The 20,963-nt window shown below is 36.6% G+C and overlaps 1 protein-coding gene across 2 annotated transcripts in view; it reads left to right on the top strand.

Annotated features, from left to right (window-relative positions):
- Positions 1-20,963, top strand: part of LOC150082063 (uncharacterized) — a 562,503-nt gene that overhangs the window by 401,986 nt on the left and 139,554 nt on the right. For both annotated transcript variants that reach the window (XM_090379088.1, XM_090379087.1), the window contains exon 14: positions 4,609-5,023. In XM_090379088.1, coding sequence (XP_090235214.1) covers positions 4,609-5,023 — 415 coding nt within the window. The remainder of the gene's footprint in view (positions 1-4,608; positions 5,024-20,963) is intronic.

Genomic DNA, 20,963 nt, shown 5'->3' with positions numbered 1-20,963 from the left:
GACTGCACAATTACCCCCAGGTCTTTTTCGTTCTCCACTACCCTGAATGTACATTACTCTGGTTTTACTGCTACCCATATGCAGTACTTTGCATTTGCCACCTCTCAGCCCATACATTATGCGCCAATAAAACCCAAACTCAAGAGACTAAGAAGGATGTTGAGCTGTTGGAACGAGTACTGAGAAAAGCAACAAGATTAGTGAATGGAACAAAGGGTTGCTCTTACGAAGAAAGGCTTAAGTTTTGCAAATTACAGTGTCTGGAGACTAAGCATCTGCGAGGTGATCTGATTGAGGTATATAAAGCCTTGAATGGTTTGAGCATGCTCAGTGCTGATGGGATTCTTCCTCTTGCTCAGAATAATCGCCTGAGAGGGCATAACTTCAAATTGAGGAAAGATAGTTGTGTGGAAGTTTGCCTTTAGCCAGCGGGTGGTTGATTGCTGGAACAAACTTCCATCTGTTGTTGTAGAAGTTTATAGCTTAAACAGATTCAAGGCAGAACTAGACAAACATTTGGAGCAAGTGGATGGGTGAAATGAGAAGGGGGGAGTGTTTTTTTTTTTTTTTTTTTTTTTTTTTTGGCTGATGCTATATAAGCTTGCATTCTTGCATCATGTGCTAATGCTAACTCTCAGCCCATCTGCCCAACTTTTTTAGATCCTGTTGCAGTAACATACTCTCATTACTGTCATTAACAACCCTGCCAACCTTCGAATTGGCTGCAATCTTCGGCATTAAGCCTGATATACATTCATTAGTATCATTGATAAATATAGAAAAGTACAATGGGCTCAACACCAAACCCTAGGGGACTCCACTAATACGAGGACTGGTACAAAAGTAATGCCTCCTAATTTTTTGCTTTCAAATTTGGTGCCGTAGATCATTTTGCATGTAACTAAGTGGTCACTAGAGGTCTCTAGTTTCACCATAGTAATTGGCACTGTGATTGATTTAGTGAGTGCAGCAGATGAATAGTTCAAAATGATGCTTGATACAGATATACGTATCAAGCAAAGAGTAGTGAAGGAGAAGTTTTTCTTTCACACACAGTCACCTGTAACTAAACCCGGGTCCACCATTATGACCCTGAAAAAGAGACAGTCGATGGAGTGGCACCATCAAAATTCACCACACAAGAAGTTCAGAAGACTGTCAGTAAAGTGATGACAACAGTGTTTTGAGACAAAGATGGGGTCTTGCTTGTGGACATCTTGGATCGTGGCACCACAATAAACTCAGATCAATATGTGGAAACATTGAAAACCACATGTGTAGAGTTCAATCGGATAAAAGCCTTAATGAGGTGGTTCTTCTCCATAGCGCACGACCCCACACCAGTCTGTGTATTATGGGGGCCATTGGCAAAACTGGGGTGCACTGTTCTTCCTCACCCTTTTCATATCCTGCATCTTGCACTGTCTGACTGTAACCTCTTTGGCCTGCTGAAGGATGCACTCTGTTGAACCCATTTTTCAGACAATGACCAGCTTAAACACAAGGTTCACTAAGCTCTCTGGAGCAAAAGTAAGGACTTTTACAGGTTTGGAATACAGCGTCTGACTCAGAGATGGCAGAATTGCATAGAAAATAATGACAGCTTTGTGAGAAAATAACAGTGTGTTTATTATTGATTGAAGATTAATTAATGTAAAGGGCCTAGTTGCAGGAATTAAATTTTCTGAGGAAAATATAGGAGGTATTACTTTCGTACCGCTCCTCGTAACATTAGTCCACGAAGGGCAGTGTACATTGATTGCCACTCTGTCTTCTCCCCACTCAACCATCCCTTTATCTATAGCTGCAACTTGCCCTTAATGCTATACTGCTCCAATTTGTACAGCAGTCTTCCATGTGCGACAGTATCAAAAGCTTTCCTGAAATCCAAATATATGATATCAAAGTTATTCTTTGCATCCAGTTCCTTTTTGACCACACAGTATCCATTAAAATTGGTTAGACAAGACTTCCCCTTAACAAACCCATTCTGTGTCTGAACTATAACTGCAGTCTTTTCTAGATGATCCTGTAATGCTTCTTGAACCGTGATTCCATTATTTTCCCTGGAACAGAAGTTAAAGTAACAGGTCTGTAATTACTCTGTCACCCTTTGGGAACTGGAGATACATTTGCACATCTCCAGGCTGAGGGTTTGCTTACTTCCTTTAATATAACTGGATAGATACCATCCACCCCAGGTTTCTTTCTTAAGTTTAACTTCAACAATTTCTCCTCCACTTTGCTCTCAGTTATTACAAAATCATTTAGCTCCTTGTTAGAGTTTGATAAATTTCTGGCCTTCCATTTCCCACAGAGTTCCTCATGTGTGAATATAGATGCAAAATACTTATTCACTTTGTCAGCTACTTGAGCAGGATCATCAACAGTTGAACTGATATTAATTGTTGTTGTTGTTGTTGCTTGGTTTTTAGGAGCATTAGCAACTAAGGCCATGTTGCTCCGGGAATATGCGGTGGTCATTCCCTGACCTTTCCGCATCCTCCGTATTTAGTGGTGACGGGCTAGAACCCCAGTCTAATCAAGAAGCATGTGCTAAGCACTGCTGCTCCTTCCCACCTGGCTACGGAGTCGCCCAACTGATATTAAGTGGGCCTATCTGAATCGTCCCCTACCTTCTAGAGTTTATATAGGTAAAGAAGTCTTTGCTGTTTATCTTTGCATCCTTTGCCAAAAATTTCTCATAATCTGCCTTCACTTGCCTCACCTCCTTTGTGACTTGATTACAGACTAGCTTGTATCTACCATAGCTTCTTTATTGACAGAGTCTCTCTTAGGAAATGTATTCAAAAACTGAGATATGAGCTTAAAAAGGTCTCATCTCCCTCAGTTTTCCTATATCTTAGGTTAATGACTGAAAACCAAGACCTGTCGTTAAGATTTATTTCCTACATTCCCAGTTAGACTTTTCCCCCGAAAACTTGGGAACAGTCTCTGATAAACATTGCGAAAAGTTTGACCAAGATATTTTTCAAATGGAAAAAAGATACCAGGGTAAAGAGTCCAAATATATTGACTACTGTTGGAATCTCATACAGGAGACATCAATGAACGATTATAAAAGGCAAAATACGTTTTTTTTTTTTTTTTTTTTCAGATAAACCTTTTTGGAAATGGAATAAGATTAATAGACCCATTGTTCAATACTTAGTACAGTATCTAACATTTTCTTAAAATATATGAAATATTTTTTATTAGAAACGTTTTGACTTTAATCCCTTCTCCCTTCAAATTGATGGGTGCTGCAGCAATGTGGTGGCCATATTTGAATTCAGCAATGTCAAATCTACAAGAATCACTGAGCAGGAAAGGGAAAAAATTTTTTTTTTTTTTTTTTTGCCGACCAGTGTAATTTATTAGCATCCCATGCATTTTTCTTCTCTGCTGCAAGTCTTATTAGTTCACTAACTTCTATTTAGGCCTAAACCTTTAACAGTATTTCTTAGCTGCTATGAAAAGCATAGCAGCTTCCAAAATTAATTCCTTGTATGCTTCCAATTTAGAATTTTCTGTCGGTAACATAGTATTACCAACTATGATGTTACTACCATAGTCATCTTTTTGAAAGCAAAAACTTTAAGGAAATTCCACATCAGTACACTGTGATCACTGCCATCTAGTGGTTCCTTTATCTGCAGATTCTTAATACATGAATAATCACTGCTGATAATCAGATCAAGAGTATTACTCCTTCTGGTTGTCTTTCGAACATGCTGCTGTAGAAAACAATCATCCAATAAATTCACAAAAGTCTTGCTAGTGTGTGAGTGACCAATCCACAAGTTCCAGCCAATATCTTGTTGTTTTAACTGTATGTCAACAGTTAATGTTCTGTGCCACCACTGCTGAATTAATTCTATAACAGAATTAATTTCTTGTTGCCCTGGTATTTCATAGCTTTTAAACAAATGACAGTAACAGGTAGTGGAAGGCCTCTAAAGTTTGTTCACTCTAAATATAATCCTGACATATATAAATATACATAATCATGTAACAATACAGTAGTACTTCAGCAGCTGACCAGTAAGAGCTTCACTTGATCATGATGTAATTTATGTGAAGATAAAATTTAAAGCAAACAGTTTAATGACTGTTTCCTAAGTAAAGAGTAATAAAATTAAAATGAATGGAAGATTAACATTTTGGTGATTCTACTTGTTTAAAATTAATGCAATGCCAGGGAAACACATATTAGCGTAAAGTTTTTTTGTTGCAAGCTGAATTTAAGAATGCTACTTCATCTGGGCAGTTTAAATCCTGCTTATCTAAAACATCAGAGGATGAGAAAATCATTTACTTTGTGATTTTTAAAATGTCAAAATATTATTAGCTATAATTTGGAATCTCTTGCTCCAGTAAGATTTTAATTAAATTATATTTATCTCTATCTAAAATATTATACCATCTCAAATTTTGGAAGTATGAAACAAAAAAGTTGCTTCGTATAAAAACATTTTATACCCATGCGAAACCATTATCTTCTTTTATTCCTTCATCAAAATAATTTTATGTTCCCAACACAAAAAAAATAAAAAATAAATGCAGATGTTAAAATTTTTTTTTTTTTTTCTCCTCATTTTCTTAAAGGAAATTAGCCCAGAATGAAACAGCTGAAAAGAAACCAGAAATAAAATTCAGTACAAAATCCTTAGAAAAATGTGATAGTGCCAGCAGTTTGGCTTCCCTTTCTAGTCATCATAGCCAGAAAAGTATAAAACAGTCAAAGAAACATAGTTTGGGGAAAGAGCAGAGTAAAGAACGACAAGATTATAAAAAGCTTAAAAATATAAATCAGAACTCTTCTAAAGAAATTAAGAAGGAAGAGAGAAGAGAAGAAAAAAACAAGAGTAAAGAAAAAAGAGATAATAGTAATTCCATTAGTGTAAAAGAAAAGGAAAGAACAAAAACAAAAGAAAAGACCATTAATAAAAGCTTAAAAGAAAAAGAAAGTAAGAAGAATACAGATTCTGGCTGGGAAGATGGACATGTCCCATCTAGTCAGGTTTGTGTTTATATTCACTTTGGTCTCTCCCTTCTTGTAGATTTCATTTCACACCTTTTTATAATAAGAAATCAAAAACTAAATTCGAAAAATTTGGAAAAAAAAACTTGGCTTATTAAAAATATTTTAATTTACTAATCCACAAAGTCATATTTTTAAATGTTAAATGAACATTTTAAGCATGTTTGTCACAAAAATTTTATAGTTACCGTTGGTATGTCATTTTCTGCATTGTTTGAAATATTTACTTTCTGTAAAACATAATTAATCTGTAACAGGTACTAATGTACAACCTTTGAGTAGTGATGGTTTCAAAATCAGCAGCAATGTTAATTATGAATAAATGAATATCTGCTCACTTTACTAAGCTCAAAGAGAGTATAGTTACTCATAGAGCAAAGTGTTCATCATTCTTGAAATTCAACCTTTGGTCTTAAAATATTACCCAATAAAAACAGATTAGCTAAATGTAAAAGATGCTGAAACTCTCAGAGAAGAATTTAGCTTTCATTGGATACTTTTAACCTTTTAATAAATACAGACGTACACAGAGGCGTAGCTAGGTTTTCGAAAAATCATAATAAATAATAAGTACAGTCAGACCTCTGTTTAACAGACTTCTTTATAGTGAATTTTTCTATTTAGAGATAAATGTTTTCTTTTTACAGAATTTTTTTAGAATTTTTTTATTTCTTCATTTTATCCACACCTATATTATATAGATATAAAACTCTTACTCTTAACATATTATGCCTTGTTGCATTTAGTTATTTTAAATTATTTCACTTTGCACTTTTGTTGCTAGCAAATTAATAAATTCATTCTGAATTTCTTGAGATAAATAATTAGTGTGGTGTTTAATATGCGATTCCAGAGCATTTTTCATACCAATGTCAAATTGAATGACAATTTTTATCAAGTTTAAAAATACGCCACAATTTTTTTCTTCGGTATCAATATTACTAACGTGTCCACAAAATGCCAAATTATTTTCAGCACAGAACAATATACATTTCAATATTATTTTCAATACTGTATATGATGCCATTTCAAAATGTCGCTTCTTAGAGCTGCTTGTGCAGCGTCGTCAATTAGTCCACCTTTTTGAAGACCCTTTTCTAATAATTTCCATTTTGTGAAATTGTTTGTGTTGTAATGAATTCTCATGAAAAAGGTTTGGATTTAGATGTTTCCAATCCTTAAATCCATCTGAGCTGCAAAATGGAACTTTATTTGTGCCAGATACAAATAAAAGACACGGAAAACAATATATTGCATTTTTGTTTTTGCAATAAAATAACCATTTATTATTATTATTTTTTTTCTCTCTCTCAATACCTTCATTTTTGTATTTACACGAATTATTGAAACATCGGCCATTAGTGACAGGATACCTATTTAAGACTATATGTTTGGGACCATGTTGCACCGTACGAGATCTCTTTTTGTGGGTATTAAAGTTCCATGTGGTCGGATCATTAAAATTCAGACTTACATGTTAATATTATTGTTGCCATAATTTTCTTCTGCCAACTGTTGTTGATTATTGTCCACACTTTCTAATTCTTTTAAAATAACTTCAACTGTTTGAGCTTTTTCTTGGACTCCATTTCAGTGGCATTATCATTTGTTTCATTTTCATTCGAATCGTGTTCGTTTTCATTGTCACTTTAAGGTTTGGAGTGGCTTATTGTAAGCCAGTTTTGTAAACTAGAGGACTGTTTTTTCTAATTTCCTCTTTATGCAGTCTTGCTATGCGGTATTGATGTCCACTTTTTTTTTTTTTTTTTGGTGGCATGTCTAAAATTAATTTGGCCTTTATTGTTTTATTTAAATTATAAATACAATATTCACCATTACCTGTTTATATAGCAATCACAAAAACTCTATAACTTATTCAGTTTGTTCACAATGCGTGAATTGTGAATTGCTATGCATTCGAGCACGTGCTGATGAAGCGATTGCCTGATTGGTCACTTCAAAGTTACATTCTGGACAGCAAATAGATCTGTGATGCTATGCAGTATGTACTCAGATGTAAGGATGCATGCAGGCTTGAATCGCCGTGTGAAAATTAATTTTCACCCTACCTGTGCTGTCATCTTGATTCAACATCATTGAGGGGTGCCATTTCGTCAGCTATCCTCGGATGTCGAAATAGCTTGGCACCGTGTCCTGTCTGTGGTGCCCTTCTCTGTCGGCACCCTTGGTAACTGCCCCAATGCCAAAGCGTTCCTACGCCACTGGATGTACACTTCAACCAAACCTATAAGTGTCTGTATGTCTTTTATCTGTATGAAGCTATATAAAATTTATATAGCTTCATAACGAGAATAGACATACCCAGTGCTTTTTTTTGAGACGGTACAGCATGCCGGCACCTTTATTAACAGTGACATGTGACATTTGGATCGCTGTACACTTCAAAATTTGTAATATTTCGTAAATTTTTTCAAATGTTTACCTACTTTTCAAAAAGCTTAAAGTTATATAACTAAATTTGCATCTCATTATCTATTGTTAAGCTATTTACTATATAAAACTTTATAACCATTTTTAGAATTCTGAATTATTCAGTCGGATCTCCTTTTTGAGCGATTTTTTTTTTTTTTTTTTTAATCCTCTTGGAAATTATATTTAAAATAGTTTCAGTTGAGCGAAGTAAATTTTCATATAATGAACAGCTTAGGAGAGACTTAACTGCATACACACTGTTTGCACTTTTGGCCTTCGGGCAATTTAAGAAATTAGTGCTGCTGCTGCTAAGCAAGAATTGAGAGAGCTAAAGGGATTACCATTCTACAACTTAGTGGTACCTGGTAACTTAGTAAAACCTGTCCCACATATGAAGAAGTCGTGCTGGTCAACAGTGAGCAGATCAAGAGGTATTCCCAGTGAGCGCTGGTTCACCTTCTACTGCAGTGGTGTCCAACCATTTCTCGTACAAGGGGCATATTTAAAGTTAGAATTCTTTCGGGGGCCGCACTGAGTGATTCGAGAAAAATTACTGTGTTACATTTTTTTTCCATATCTTACATGTAAAAGGAAATTTCTGTTTTCGTGTTACTGTTTTTTATTTTTAGGTTATTTATAAAAAATGCAAATTCCCAATACTTTTATGTGTAACAAATCTGTGTCACTAATTTATTTTTTATATTTTATTAAAATTATTAAGATTATAAAAATATGACTTTCTTTTGTTTTTCAAAAAAATACCTTACTTTTGCCTTTAAATGCTCACTTAATGAGAATTTTTTGATAATTAGCAAAATTTAAAATGCTGTTTTAATTCACTTTCACTTTCTGCGCTGGCCGTAGATTGGACACCGCTGGGAATCAACTGTAAGTGCCCCGTTTGAGAATTAGGAGGGAGTGATTTTCTTTTACCCCTACAAATAATCATCTATTGTTTCGCGGAAGTGCGTTATCCACTTTTTTCTGTAAATTTTCCTTATCTCTGTTAACATAGCCACAGTAGCTGAATATCCGAATGACACCGACATTTTGGACAGTTTCAAAAAAAAAAAAAAAAAAAAAATATTCAAATTTAAGAACTAGTGGCAATATCGATGATGAGAGAAGGAAAATGAGGACAACGAAGGTATTAATCCTTCTAAACATGAAATGTTGGCATTTGGTGAGAATGAATTTAGAAAATTGTCAATTAGGCTTAAGTTAAATGAAAGAGATACAATTCATCCATTTCGGGAATATCTAATTGAAAAGATGGTTTTTGGAAAAAATGATGAAGGGCATTTGATGGTGCTCTGAGTACGATACCAGTTTCATCGAGTGAATGTGAATGAGGATTTTCACAAATGAATCTGATCGTCAGCCCAACCAGAGCTTCGTTGATGACAAAAACAGTTTCTTCACTACTGTTTCTTAAAATTGTGGCCCACTGCTGACTCGCTTCAATCCAGCAAAATATGTTGATCCGTGGCTGCTTCGGAAACACCATTCAGAAACAGACACAAACAGTACGAAGTCGGCATAGTGTGTTGGATGAGAACTCAATGAAAATTTGAAATATTCTATAAAAACTTTATTATGAAATTATTTTTACTTGTTTTTTTTTTTTTTTTTTTTTTTTTTTACTAATTTTTAGTTATTTTTTATTTATTACTTATTTTTTATATACATGAATAATAAATTTATGCTTAATAAACTGTGTTAATATACTTAATTTGTTGTTCTTATTCCAAAAACATTACTACTAAGTAACAATATCGAGAAATAATTTTTTAGAGTACTGTACTTTTCATGCCCTTTTAATTTTCCTGATAGCAAAGAATGAGTACCGGCACCTATTTTTTTTACAAAAAAAGCACTGGACATACCTATAAAAATTTAAGTGGTTAAGTGTAATCATATGATGTGCAATCTATGTAAATTGTGACCAAGTTGTAATCCCCGCTGTTGTGAAGGGGCCACGTTAGAGGTTTTCTGAGAAGCTGTGTGTTGAATAAGGAAAGGGTTTGTTTACCATTGTACTCTTTTGCTCCATAAGAGCTAATGTCGACTCATGCTAACCTCCTTAAAAAATAACTTAATTAAACTTCAGAATTTATGCTTAATAAGAAATATTTTTTAATTTATATTTAATTATGAATATCGGGGAAAAAAGACAAAGTATTTTGAGGAAGTTGCAAACATGTCATGTGTATATCAAAATGTTGGGGTACATGTTTACATCTAAACTGTCTTGTGGCTGACTGATGTGCAAAGCTACAGTTCCATATTTTATCTCTAGTTTGTCTATTTTGACTAGTAATAATTTTCAAAATTCTTTTGCATGCTGGTTAAAACCTTACTTGGGAGGCCAGACCCAGCAGTTAGGCCATACTTTCAGTACTTTTGCATTGTGCACTTCATTTCAGTTACTCTAAATATATCTCTCTTCTCCCACTGTTTCAGTAGTGAAAATACTGATTTGTATACTTATTCCACGAGCAATTCAAAAATAATTATTAACATTCTTACCTGTTTTACAATGAACTCCTTTATAGTCAATTTCTGTTTTCATTTCTTACTAGCCTTGCTTCCTTTTTTAAGTGAAAATGCTGTATTAAAAGAAGTTTAACCATTGAGTGGGCACATTGGTATACACTGTACATCATAAACGCAAACTTAAATATGTCAAATGAATCAGCCACCTCAAATCCACTCTGCTATTCCTGGAAGGCCAACTGTCATGAATCTTCTACCACTTCACAGATTCTACAAGATTTTGAAAACAGTGCAGAGGTGTTGTCACCCACCTCAACTTGCAGGCTGCTTCTAATGCCATTTGGATACCTCCCCTGGTGTACCTCATTGAAGTCTTATGTCAAAATTCACAGCAACCATGTCTAACTACTGTGGCCATCCTATGTAAGAGAACCATAATTCTCAAGCATGATCCCTCTAGAACAGTGGTGTTCCAACCTACGGGCCAGATCCGGCCCACAAATAATTTTTATACGGTCTGCCCAGAAAGTGAACTAAAACAGCATTTTAGAGAGTCGCACCACTGTGTGTTCAGGCATGCAAGTGTCGAGCTCGACTGTATCAAACGTATACATGTTGTCCATTGCAGTCATATGTATGCATCAGTCTTTTCATATTGTGAAATTCTGCTATTTTGATATAACTTGTTCATTTTATTGAATTATTAATTTGTATTGAATTTGTTCAGAAAGAGGAACATCGATTTCGATTGTCGTGTTTTTAATCAAAGGTGGACTGACGACTATTTCTTCATTGAGTATGACGAAAAAGCAGTATGTTTGTTGTGTAAGGATGCTGTATCACTGTTTAAAGAATATACTGTAGTTTGTGTCGAAAAACAATTATGCAAATAGTAGAAGATATTGGAATTAAGAAAACAACAAAACACACTGAAAACGTATTGGTCAAGAAATTTATCTGATGCAAGTGCCAGTTATCAAGTTGTACATTTGATCACTTTTGAAAGTAAACTGTTCAGTGATGGTGAATTTGTTAAATGTTTTTTAAAAGCTATGGAAGAAATTTGTCCGGCGAAACGAGCAATGATACAAGACATTAGTTTGTCTCGACAAACAGTTATGTGAAGAGTAGAAGATATTGGAAAGAATTTGTTCCAACAACTTTTGGAAAGCATAAAACAAATGAAATATTTTAGTGTATCACTGGGTGACAATACTGATGTAAAGGACACAGCCCAACTCCTTATCTTCATACATGGAATTGGCGCCTCCGTAGCCAGGTGGGAAGGAGCAGCAGTGCGTAGCACACGTTTCTTGATTAGACCGGGGTTCGAGCCCGTCACCACCAAATACGGAGGTTGCGGAAAGGTTAGGGAATGACCACCGCATATCCCGGAGCAATATGGCCTTAGTTGCTAATGCTCCTAAAAACCAAATAACAACAACATAACATCATACATGGAATTAATGATAATTTTGTACCAGTTGAAGATTTAGCTAATCTTCAGAGTATGCTCGGAACAACTACAGGTGAAAATCTTTTTGAACATTTTTGTCAGTCTATTGAAAATTTAGGATTAAATATTAAAAACCTGGTAGGAGTGACTGACAGTAAAAAAAAAATATGATTGGAAAAAACATTGGGCTTATGGGAAAAATAACCAAGAAAATGATAGATATCGGAGCTGAACCTCAGACTGAAATTCACTTCATTGTGCATCAAGAAGTTCTGTGTGGGAATGTATTGGATCTCCAACGTGTTATGAATGTGGTTATTTCAACTGTAAATTTTATAAGATCACATGGCCTTAATCACCAAATGTTTCAGCAGTTAAAAATTGAAGCTAAATACGAAGATGTAATTTTACACAGTGCGGTGAGATGGCTTAGTCGTGGCAAAGTGTTATATCGTTTCTTTAAACTGCGCAATGAAATTGATATTTTATGACGGAAAAGGGGAAACCAGTAAAAAAAACTATCAAATATGGAGTGTCTGTTTGATCTTGCATTTCTAGCCCTTTAAATGCTCTTAATTTAAACTACAAGGAAAAGGAAATTGGTCTCTGATTTGTATGGTGACACCAAATCATTTCAGAATCGTTATTATTTAAATCCCAAATTGAGCATGGCAGTTCAGTTCACTTTGAATGTTGTACCAAGCTAACAGAAAAACACATATTTCCAAAGAATCGTTGCCTCTCATTATTACAATTAGTTTTTGACGAGTTTGAAAGTCGATTTGCTGATATGAGATCCCATGACATAGGCTTGTTTGAGAATCCATTATGGCTGAAAACTACAATCCCAGCTTGCAATTTGAACTTATTGATCTTCAAGCCAAAACATGGTTCAAAAATAAGTAGATGGACTGCAAAAATAAACTACTTGAATTCTACAAGGCTCTCCCATCTGAAGATTTTCCACTAATAAAAGAAAATGCCATGAAAATGGCTACTTTGTTTGGATCAATGTTTGCGAGCAAATTGTTTCACACATGAAATCAAATAAATATTTAAAAAAAAGAGAATAGCAGATGAGCATCTTCATTCCATATTGAGAATTGGCATCACAGATTTCCAAACAAATTTTGAACAATTATCTAAAAACATTTAGTCTCAATCATCTCATTAAATGTTAAGTTTTGTTCAGTAAATGTTGTGTATTCTACGTAATAAAATTTTTGAATATTTTCCATTTTAGGGGTATCATTATATTTATTCACTTTAATATTGAAAAGCAGTGATCCTTTTCGTGCTGCAAATTTTCTCAAGTGAACACTTAAAAGCAAAAGTAAGGTATTAAAAAAAGAGGCAAAAGTAAAGTATTTAAAAAACAAAAGTAAGTCATTTTTTAATTTTAATAAAATCTAAAAAACAAATCACTGACAGATTGTTGCACATAAAAGTGTTGGGAATTTCTATTTTTTTTTTTTTTTTTTTTTATAGCCTGAAAATAAAACACTGTAACATGAAAACAGAAACTTCCTTTTACATGTAGCAGGGTAGGGAAAATGTAACACACTAATTTTTCTTGAATCACTCAGTGCGGCCTGTGAAACAAATTTTACTTTCAATGTGGCCCTTGTACTGGAAAAGGTTGGACACCACTGCTCTAGAAGATCAAGAACAATTTCCAGAGTTCTCCAAAATGCCATTTTGGAGAACCAGTTCTCTGCTTGTTCCTTTCATCAACATTAGATATGACATAATCACTTATGCTGACTCTATGAAGTTAAATCACTAGAATTGAATCAAGAATATTCCTCTCTATATTCAGGTGCTTATTAACCAGAAGCTAGATGGTCTTGTAGAATATCTGCATCCCTTCAACCTATCCGTAAATCTGACAAAATGTGCACAAATCATATTCTCATGGAAACATACCCCATCCAACATCATTCCTTCAAAGTTTGGAGTAATTTTTGACTCCAAACTCCTGTTTCATCAACATTCAAACACCTTCGCACAGAATATGATCAGCTCCACTAGATAGCCAAAAATCAATTCACATAAGGTGCTCCTCTTTCTTGAAGCTACTTCTTACTAACATCTCATCAGTTCTCCGTGGCTCAGAGATTTGGGTTTCTGCAGCCCCCACCACAGTTAAGAGTCTTCACTGCTGGCTCTTGGATGATCCCGTACAATCATTTGAGATTGCTTCATTCTCTGTTACCAAACACTTAGACACAAGATTCCTGCTGACCCAAATGTTGCTTGACATCCAAAACCTTGACAGTGACCTCAGGAAATTTGCCATACACAAACCTATAGGTGGACTTTTCCATGCTTCCATTCCACCTGATTTGGCTGATACCTTACCTTCAAATCATGTGAACAAACGTGAGGTGTGGGGGTCAGAGAAGTAATATGCCAGAATAGAATGAAGAAGGTCTGGGTGGTAGGAGAGGGAAGAGGAAGAAACAAAGGGGTTAAATGATGGGAGATGTCTGTTTACCTCACATAACAATGATGATTCAAAAATAGGATGCACATGACTGGATATTAAGCCAGTGGGCATCTCGGGGATGACAGGAACATCTGCTTATCTCATGTAACACCAAAAGTTCAAAAATGGGTACCCATAGGTACCACAGTCCTTATTATTTGAAACCCAAGTGGTACTACTTTACAAACTGGAACAATGTGGCATTAAGGGCAAGTTACTGCTATGGATAAGGGGCTGGTTGAGTGGAAGAAGACAGAGAGAGTAGTTATCAATGGGCACTGCTCTTCGTGGACTGAACTCCACTAATAATGTTATTAGTGGAGTTCTCCTGCTCTCAGTGCTGGGCCCATTGTTGTTTTCAATTTTTATAAATGATATTGATGAAGGTACATAAGGCTTAATGTCTAAGTTTTCATATGATATAAAGGTTGACATAGTGGTTATTGACGGTCATAAGGGTGAGCTACTGCAACAAAATCTAGGAAAATTGGGTTGATGGGCTGAGAAATGGCAGTTGAAATTTAACATTGACAAATGTAAGGTACTGCATATGGGTAGTAGTGACCCCAGAGTAACTTATCAACTGTGTGGTACTACTCTCAGGGTAATGGAGAATGAAAAACACCTGGGGGTAATAGTGCAGTCAAACATGAAATTCTCTGAGCAGTGCAGTGCAGATATGCTGCCAGGATAGCTCACAGGGTCAGTGATATACAGAAACTTTGCTAGTAAAGATAAGGAGGTGATTATCCCTTTGTGTAAGGCCATGGTTAGGCCACATCTCTAGTACTGTATACAAGTCTGGTGGCCTCACTTTAGGAAGGATGTAGATATGATAGGATGGGTGCAGAAAAGAGCAACCAGACTGGTAAAGCAAACAAAACGATGCTCTTACCTAAAAAGGCTGCAGCATCTCAAGACTAGGCACCTGCAAGGAGATCTCATTGAGGTGTTTAAAGCCTTGCATGGATTGAGTAAGTTGAATGTTAATGGCATTTTTCACTTGCTGAGACTACACATATGAGGGGGCATAAATTCAAGTTGAGGAAGGATGGTTGCAGGATAGATATACAGAAGTTTGCCTTCAGCCAGCAGGTGGTTGATTGTAGGAACAGGCTTCCATCTGTTGTTGTGGAAGTAGACAGGGTTGAATAAATTCAAGGAAGAACTAGCCATTCTTGGAGGGTACGAATAGGTGAAGTGTGTAGGGTTTTTTTTTTTTTTTTGGTTGATGCTATATTAGCTTACTTTCTTGCATCATTTGCAATTACTAAGTACTACTACTGATGCTTGTAGACTCCAGCCAACAGTAGATCTTAAGCTGCAGGCATAATCTGTTATATGGATATCAGTGGAATGACCGTGACATCTGCTTACCTCATGTAATATTAGAGGTTCAAAAATAGGATAAATGTGAGTGCTGCAGTCCCCATTAATTGAAGGTTGGGTGGTATGTTGTATGCAGATTCCAATTAGCATCATCATCAGCCATTTTCAATCCACTGCAGGATGAAGGCCTCTCCAGCAACTTTCCAGTTCCTTCTGTTTTGAGCACTGGCCATCCATTTACTACCCACAAACTCATGAATTTCATCTATCCATCTCCACCTTTGTCTTCCAAGTTTTCTTCTAGCTCCTCTTGGATACCATTCTGTTATTTTCTTAGTCCATCTGTCATCATGTCTTCGAGCTGTGTCCTGCCCAACAGCATTATTTAATAGAATCAAAATCTTGAAAGGAATTTCGTTGTCTTTACAATATTTTTCAACCTCGGGAATAAAGCAGCATTTAAACCAATCCTCAAAGAGAGATGTTAACCATGCTCTCTGGTTCGATCATAAATGCACGGGTAGGGTGGCTTTATTGATACCCTTAAATGCATGAAGATTTCCAGAATGGTACACAAGCAGTGGTTTTAATCTGTAATCTCCCGCTGCATTAGCCCCAAGCAAGAGCGTGGCCCTATCTTTTGACGCCTTGAAACCTGGCATTGTATTTTCCTCTTTGGCAATGTATGTTCGATCCAGCATTTTTTTCCAATGCAGAGCAGTCTTGTCAACTTTAAAAATTTGCTGTGTTGAATAGCTGCCTTCATCAATAATTTTTTCCAACACCACAAAATTTTTCTGCAGCTGCAGAATCGGCACTGGCGACTTCGCATACTTTAGCATAGTGGAAACCAGCTCAATGCTTGAACCCATTAAACCACCCTCTGCTTGCCACAATTTTTTTTTTATGTAAACCCCAAACACAAGAGGTATTAGAACCTATAGTACTTAGTACCGTACTTGGGTTGGGGTTCGCCGTACTTATCCTTAATATCTTTATAAATACTTGTTGCTTTTGCTTGAATAGTCATTAGACTCAGGGGCACTTGCTTCTGAATCTGATTTTCCATCCATATTATTAACAGCTGTTCCATCTTCGATATAGCACCTGAACGCTGTTTTGTGATCACTGTTGATCTTAAGTGCGTTGATTCTTTGACATATTTTTTTATACTCGCACTGTCCTTTAAAATAGTATTCACTGTTGAAGCAGTGAGACCTAATTCCCTTGCAGTAGATGACAAACTTTGTCCTGCTTTGTACTTCTCAATCATTTTAATCTTCATTTCTTTCCTGGCACTAGCACCACTTGCCATTTTCGTTGGTCTCTTTCCCTTCTTCATTGTAATACATAAATAGGAATGAAGAGAAGTTTCTGAAGATTTGTTTTTTTATATGATTGAAGATTTCAGTGAAGGGGAACACATTTCACCATAATAGCATAAAAACCCACATAATTGCAGTTATCGGTATTATCGCAAATGCAATAAGATCAAGTTTACTACCCATTTATAATTAGATGCACTAACAGTAAAGCCCAATCAACCGGAAAGTGCAAATTATTTTTATTGTTTTATTGTCATGCCTTCCAGAAATGTGCTTTAGAAAAATATCACACAGGTGTTCAAAACTGATTCTTATAACAGGAACATATGATAACAATGAAAGGGTAGTGCAATTTATATTATAAATATGACCTTTTAGATAGATCAGCAGCTTAGTAATATAGTGGAAATTTTCAACTTCCAAGGACTTGAAACGAATTGCAAAAAAAAAAAATGTGTTATTGGGTTCACATTACGATATTTTCATGATACCTCCATTTATTCCTATGGGATGCAAAATGCTTTTCCACATTTTTTTTAAGTTTGCACCGGCTGGCAAAAACTTACGTAAAGTCGAATTTCTGTAAGTCAGGCAGTTCCTGTACTGCATATTGGTAGCACTAATTCCATGATCACAGCACCTGGGTGGTACCACACTCAAGGTAATAGAGAACAAAAAAGCTTAGGGGTAGTTGCACAATCTGAACATCAAGTTCTCTAGCAGTGCATACATGCTGCTAGGACACCTCACCAGGTTGTCAGTGATATACTGCAATTTTCCAGCAGAACAAGGAGGTGATTATCCAACAGTATAAAGTAATGGTAAAACCTTACCCTGAGTACTGAATTCATGTCTGGGAGCCACATTTTAGGAAGGATGTAGATCTGTTGGATGGGTGCAGAGAAGAGCAACAAGATTAGTCAAGACACAAAGTGTGTCCTGACTAATCTTGTGAAGTGAAGTCTTTCTCTTACCAAGAAAGACTTCACTTCTGCAAATAGCAGCATCTGGAAATGAAGCACCTGAGAAGAGACCTGATTGAAGTGTAAAAGGCTTTAAGTGGATTGAGCAAACTAAATGCTGGTAGCATCCTTGTGCTTTTTCATATAACACATGTAATATAAATTTAAATTGAAAAAGGACAATAGTTGTGGAACAAATGTGCAGTAATTTGCTTTCAGTCAGAGAGAAATTGATTGTTGAAACAAACTTCCATCTGGTGTTGTGGAAGAAAGTACTCTGAATAAATTTAAGGAAGGATTAGACAAATTATTAGAAAGGGTGTACAGATGATATGGCTATTTTTTTGTCTATGCTGTATAAGTTTGCTTCCTTGCATCATTTTCCACTGTGAATACTAATACTAAATAGTATATTATTTTGGATTACTTTGACCTAATTGCATGCCTTCATTGATGTTAAAGCTTACTGTCATTTTTCAGCCCATCTTGTTTGAAGTGCCATACCACTGATTAATGACATCAACCACCCTATCCACCTTTGTATCATCAGGAAAACTGGACATTAAGGTTGAAATACATCAGTATAATTACCAAATATTAAAAACAGTAAGAGGATGTAACTCCAAATCCTATAACAAATCTTTGGGTCCTTTAGGCACAGTAGTAATTTGCCTCAATGCAACGTTGTGTCATTTTTTACAACAATCATTGTGTGGAAAAATACCAGAAACTTAACTGAAACTGAGTATATAATATTGAAATTATTTTTTGCATCCAGTTCCTTTGTGACAACCTCAAAGTAACTAATCATACTGCTCAGGAATGATCTGCTCTTAACAAAACAATGTTGTGATTGCCTTATACACTGAAAGGACAGAATTCATGGGTTACCTGCTTCCTGGGCAACGCTGGACTTGGTGCATCATGGCCTTAGTTGCCTATGTGCCATAAAAACCAAACCGAACCTGGGCAACATGATGCTATCACCCCTCATTAATTGACGAACCCATTGCTTGCCAGGTATATAGGTGCACTGCATTCATGTAGACGGTAATTCAATGTCAGTATGGATAAACGTCATGAGTTACTTTGAAAGAGGGGTGATGTGGGTCCCGAGCACATAGGTCACTGTTACAGAGGTGGTACAGAAATTAACCTAACTGCCCTCTTCTGAATGGAATCTAGAAGCCTCAGAGAGGTTTTGGGGGCATCGCCCCAGATGTGGGAACAATATTCCAATTTAGGGTGGATTTGCAATTTGTACACAGTGAAAGAAGTACACAGTGAAAGAACTTTTGGAAGAAAAGTAACACCGAGAATGAAAGAGAAAACCAAGTTTTTTAGATGCAGAGGAAGCAATATTTGTAATGTGCTTGTGCCAAGAGAGAGAGAGATTAGAAGTCAGGGTAATCTCTGAAGGCAGATAAGATTATTCTATTAGTTAGAAGGCAGATAAGCTTACTCTATCAGTTTTACAATTCGTGGTGTATTCAATAGTAAGAAAAAGTGGGGGGGGGGGACATGCTGTATGAAGTAATGAAATTTTTGGATATGGCATACACATGGTAAGAATATACCCAGATCCTTGAATAACGTGTCCTCGACAGTGCCCCCTGCATACACACTACTCGGATTCCCTCCAGTCACTATCTGGTAGAGTAGAGTAGAGGTAGAAAGATTATTATACACTGGCTGATCCAGAAGCCTTCTAAAGAGTTATAAATAGGTTCGGTCTGGTATACCGTGATGGGATATTGTGCTGTAAATCTACTTCACAATAAAGATTTATTTATTTATTTATACTAACTAGCGGTCGGCCTGTGAACACTGTTGTAGAGCTGTATCCTCGAAATGTAAGGAAGATTGGATCTCGCCATGATGTTCATCATAACCTCAAAAGTCATCAGTCATACTGCATGATGGAAGAGGTGGGGAAGGGTTGACCGTAACTTAGCTCTGGAGTGCTAAGTTACGGTCAACCTTCAAGCCTCCAATAAGCAAAGTGGTGGTATTGCACCAGTTGATGAGAGTCATCTACCACCTAGTATTGCCTGGTAACACAGAGGGGTGGCATTCCTCCATGTGGTGTGGGCGCCACACCTCGACCCCTGTTTACGTTGGTTCACACCTGGGTGGTCACCCACAGTGTGCTTGTGCATGGAGGTTATACCCAGGATTACTAACAGTCCCACCATTGTGAAGGTACAAGCAGAGGATTTGTCTGTCACAGACCGTCCGGACTTCATCTGAATATCAGTTCCATCAGCGTTTTAGACTCCCAGGTAGCAAGTACAGCTTGTCTGGCATATCTGAAAGAATCTGTGACAACCTCAAGGACCAGAATACACCATTTCCGGAATAACATCTCATCGTGGACCATGCTGTGGGCTGAGAAATGTTGTGGATGAATGCAGCCTTCAACATCTGTCTCATATTGTTTCAGCAACCAGAAAGTAACAGTGGTGCATATCACCACCGACTTCAATGAGGGAGGTGCCAGAAACATCTCCACCAAGACCATCAGGTGATAATTAGCCTTAATAGGTTATTGGAGCCACCAGAGTCCCATTGTTAACACCACAACAGGACTCTATGCCTGAACTGGGCGAACGAACGTCGGCACTGGACCTTGGATGATTGGAGACAGGTCTCCTGGTCCGATGAGTCCTGTTTACAGTTATGTTGAGCTGAAGGGAGAGTACATATCTGTCTGAAACTGCACTAAGCTGTGCACCCATCATGTCAACAAGGAACTGTTCGGGCAGGTGGATGGTTGGTAATGGTCTGTGGTGTGTTCACCTGGCATACATTGGGACCTCTGGTACATCTAGACACATCTCTGTATGGTCCAGGTTACGTTTCCATCCTTGCAGACCATCTGCATCCTTTCATGGTCATCATGTGCCCACAGGCAATGAACTCTTCCAGCAGGAAGATATGGTTTGAAGAGCATTCTGCAGATTTTACCACCATGGAATGGCCTTCCCATTTATCGGACATGAACCCTGTGGCGTATCTTTGGGCTGCTGTGGAAAGGTCTGTTTGAATTTGGGATCCTCCACCCAGAAATACGAAGGAATTATGGACAGCAGTGCAGCAAGCATGGATGGAAATACCTGTGGATCACTTTTGTGAACTAGTAGACTCGTGCATTGCGTATGACTGCCCTTAACGAGTGAAAGGTGGGCCTATCCATTACTAGGTAGGTATCCCATGATTTCTGTCCGCTCAGTGTAGTTCCTTTCCTATCCTGATTATCTTGCAATTACTTCTTCAACTGTTGATTCCATTATTTTTTCTGCTACCAGAGTCAGACTTACAGGTCTGTAATTATTCACTTCACCCTTTGAACCACCTTTGTGAGTAGGAGAGATGTTTGTGCATCTACAAACTATAAGGTTTCTCCTGTAACTTCATATAATTGAACCAT

The sequence above is a fragment of the Mastigoproctus giganteus genome, chromosome 8 (assembly GCF_048544385.1).
Source record: "Mastigoproctus giganteus isolate SK-2022 chromosome 8, ASM4854438v1, whole genome shotgun sequence".
In the NCBI taxonomy this organism is placed as follows: Eukaryota; Metazoa; Arthropoda; class Arachnida; order Uropygi; family Thelyphonidae; genus Mastigoproctus; species Mastigoproctus giganteus.
Note: the sequence above shows the minus strand (reverse complement) of the source record. Positions and strands in the feature narration are given on the sequence as shown.